A 4214-nucleotide genomic window follows, 5' to 3' on the forward strand; every position below is an offset into this window, starting at 1 on the left:
GGGAACGTTGGAGTCCGCAGTCACTGGAGCAAGCAAGCCTCCCTGTTCGCTTCAGTGCATGGCTGCCGGCTGCCATCTTGGCTGACAGTTAATTTGCATAAGGATATGCTGATTAGCCAATGAGAAGGGTAGGGGTCGTACGCTAATTACCATGTTTCTCTTTTATTAGTGTAGATGCTGAAAGGAATTCTTTAAGATGAAATGAAAGGACACTAACTAGTAACATAAAAATGTATAAAAATATAAAATATACTGGAAAAGGTAACTATATAGTCAAATTCAGAATACTTTAATATTTTATTATGGTGGTATGTCAATCACTTAACTCTAGTATAAAGGTTGAAAGAAAAGAGTATTACAAATAAGTATAGCTACAAGAATTTGTTAATGGATACACAAATTATGACATCAAGATCAAAATTATGGGGAGTTTAAATGGATAGCTTTTATATGCAATTCAAGTTGTTATTAGCTTAGAATAGACTGTTATATCTATAAGATATTTATGTAAGCAAAAACCTACAGTAGATACACAAAATATAGAGAGAAGGGAATAAAACCATACCACTACAGAAAATCATCAATTCACAAAGACAGCAAAAGAAAAAGGAGGAAGAAGAAACAAAGCAACTACAAAAGAACTAGAATGCAATAAGATGGCATTAGTGCCTATCAGTAATTACTAATTAACCTATAAATATTCTTAGCTATAAAAAATTACTTTAAGTGTAAATGGATTAAATTCTCCAATAAAAAAGCATAGAGTGTCTGAATAGATTAAAAACAAGTCCTAACTATATTATGCCTACAAAAGACTCACTTCAGCTGTAAGGACACACAGGCTCAAATTCAAGGGATGGAAAAAAATATATTCCATATATAATAAAGAGCTAATATGCAAATGGTCATCATGCCCTCACGACGTCATGCAGTAACACAGCGGTTCTCAACCTGTGGGTCGCGACCCCTTTGGGGGTCGAACGACCCTTTCACAGGGGTCGCCTAAGACCATCGGAAAACACATATTTTCGATGGTCTTAGGAACCGAGACACCGCTCCTCTATCCATCTCCAGGAGGGTCTGCCCACATGCAAATACACCCACTTATGAGTACCTGGCGTATTAAAGGGTAGCGGCATTATGAAGGTTGAGAACCACTGCCATAACGGCTCAGACACTCAACACCGGGAGAGAGGAACGGGGACCAGCCAGGCACAAATGAGCTTGCGAGAGATGAATGGGGACTAGCCAGGCTGCGCCCAGGAGAGGGACAAGCTGCCTGCCTCACGGTCCCGGATGCCAGTGGCTGCACCTGTGCCTGCAGCCCGGGAGAGGAACAAGCCACTCGCCCCGTGGTCCCGGGTGCCAGCACCTGCGGCTGCGGCCCGGGAGAGGGACAAGCCACCTGCCCCGTGGTCCTGGGCGCCAGCGGCTGCAGCTGCAGCCTGGGCGAAGCCACCCGTCCACGGTCCCCTGTGGTTGTGGCCGGCCCAAGCGAAGCTGGTCTGAGTCCTGGGTGCCTGCGGCCAGCCAGAGGGAGGGAAGCCCAAGTCCCGGGTGCCAGCAACTGGCTGGAGGAGGGAATCTTGGGCGCCAGGTGCGGGGTGAGGCAGAGGCGGTTAGGGGCTATCAGGCCAGCAGGGGAGCAGTTACGGGCGATCAAGCCCGTAGGGAAGCAGTTAGGGGCGATCAGGCAGGCAGGCAGAAGGGTTAGGAGCGATCAGGCAGGCAGGCAGGCAGGTGAGCGGTTAGGAGCCAGTGGTCCCAGATTGTGAGAGGCAGTTGGACATCCCCCGAGGGGTCCCAGATTGGAGAGGGTGCAGGCCAGGCTGAGGGACCCCCTCACCCCGTGCATGAATTTCATGCACCGGGCCTTCTAGTATTCCATATATAAGGGAAAGCAAAAAAGTAGCTATATTTAGACAAAAGAGACTTTAAGTCAAAATCTGTAACAAAATATAAAAAAGTCACTATGTAACAACAAAAAGGTCTAGTTATCAAGAAGATATAACAATCATAACTATAAATGTATTTACTATCACAGCACTAAAATATATTAAGCAAATAATAACAGATCTGAAGGAAGAAATAACAATAGAATAATAGCAGGAAATTTCAAGACCCTACTTTCAATAATAGTTCAATTATCCAAACAGAAAATGAAAAAGGAAATATTGGAATTGAATTATACCTTAGCTCAGACTGACCTAGCAGAGATATACAGAACATTCCATCCAACAGCAGTAGAATACACATTCTTCTCAAGCACACACACAACTTTCTCCAGGATAGATCATGTGTTGTTACAAAACAAACCTTAGCAAATGGTATGGAATTATAAATCAGTAACAAGAGGAAAACTGAAAAATTCACAAATATGTAGAAATTAAAAATCACATCCCTGAGTAACATATGGGTGAAAGAGGAAATCAAAAGAAAAATTTAAAAAATATCTTAAAACAAATAAAATGAAAACAAAACATACCAACACTTATGGGATGCAGCAAAAGCAGTTCTAAAAGAGAAGTTTATAGCAATAAATACCTACATTAAGAAAAAAAATCATTAAAATTATACACCTCAAGGAACTAAAAATGTAAAAACAAACTAAGCCCAAAGGAAATAAAGAGAAAAACACAAAGACTAGAGAAGAAATAAATGAAACAGAAACTAGAAAAACAATAGAAAAGGGCAACGAAAATAAGAGCTAGTTTTTTGTAAAGACAGACAAAACTGACAAATCTTTAGCTAGATTATCTGGGGGGGGGGGGGGAAGAGAAAAGACTCAAATAAAATCAGAAATGAGAACCATAAAGTTCCTAGAAAAAAACCAAACACATGGGGAAAAGCTCCTTGGCATCAGTCTTGGCAATGCCTGGATATGACACCTAAAGCATAAGGAGCAAAAGAAAAACTAAACAAGTGACACTACATCAAACTAAAGTTTCTGCAAAGCAAAGAAACAATCTACAAAATGACAAGACAACCAAAATAAGAGAAAATGTTTGCAAATCATATCAGATAAAAATTTAAACCAATAAAAGTATAAATTAAGGAAAGAAAATACCATACACATCTACTTATACTGAATTTCCCTCTTACCAATCATATCCTACAGCAAAAGATGTTTCAATTACAGGAGCAATGAGTTTTGCAGCTGTCATGATGTATTTTTCAGCCATGGCTTTTCTATAACAAACAAACAAAAATTTTTTATAAAGAAACATGGTATAAAATGTAAAAAAAAAGTGTAAACATTATCTATCAAAGTTAACATACCATGAAGCCCACTGAATGATAAACAGCTACACTAGAAATCTATAAGTCAGGTTGAAAATCATGACTAGGAAATGGAAGCCATGACTGCCTTCTGAGTCAACAGTTCACTTTTCTTCTACTTTATGATACATGCTGACAAACTAAAGGAAGAAAGAGGAACTTGAAAGAAAAATGGCTCTGCAGCTGACATTCCATAACCTGCACTATCTGTGGACATTAAAGGAAATGGCCATTAAAGAAATAGTATGTGTTAAATAAAAGTGAATTACTACATGCCTATATAGATTTGCCTCATCTATACCTTTCTTTCATGTAAGTGGAATCACAGAATATGTGGTCTTTTGTGACTGGTTTTTCTTATCCTATATAATAAAAGGCTAATATGCAAATTCCTAATTATCCACTATCTCCCCTGACACCACCCCAGGTGAGAGGGAGGACTGCCTCGTTATTGCCTGGTGGGGTGGAATTCTAGACTCCACATGTACTGTCCACTGAAACCACAGAGTGGTGAAACTCATTAAGGGCCTTTGGGGATTAAAGTCCTGGCTCCCTACTTGGCCTTGTGAGGGTGGGAATCTGGCTCTCTCACTTGGCTTTTGCTGGCATGCATGGGGTAGGGCAGGTGTTTTTTTTTCTGTGGTATTGGTCTAAAAGTTTTCTGTCTTGCTGGCCTACCCCTTTCCTTGTCCTGTAGCTAGAGAAAGTAGGTCTTTTGTTTGTTTGTTTAATGCACCCATGAGCATTTTCTGTTTTCCAGCTTCTTCAGCTCCAAGTCTGGGAAACATGAAGGGAACTCACTGATCATGTCCCAAGATACCTTGATCTGGCCTCTTCCCTCCATTTTACTATATATATATATATACATATACACACATATATATATATGTATGTATATACATATATATATATATGTATATATACATATATATAGA

The 4214-nt window shown here is 40.0% G+C and overlaps 1 protein-coding gene across 6 annotated transcripts in view; it reads right to left on the reverse strand.

Annotated features, from left to right (window-relative positions):
* Positions 1-4214, reverse strand: part of IFT88 (intraflagellar transport 88) — a 164825-nt gene that overhangs the window by 112134 nt on the left and 48477 nt on the right. For all 6 annotated transcript variants that reach the window (XM_005880004.2, XM_014528163.1, XM_014528160.1 and 3 more), the window contains one exon: positions 3103-3189. In XM_005880004.2, coding sequence (XP_005880066.1) covers positions 3103-3189 — 87 coding nt within the window. The remainder of the gene's footprint in view (positions 1-3102; positions 3190-4214) is intronic.

This window comes from Myotis brandtii, unplaced genomic scaffold, assembly GCF_000412655.1.
Source record: "Myotis brandtii unplaced genomic scaffold, ASM41265v1 scaffold62, whole genome shotgun sequence".
Taxonomy (NCBI): Eukaryota; Metazoa; Chordata; class Mammalia; order Chiroptera; family Vespertilionidae; genus Myotis; species Myotis brandtii.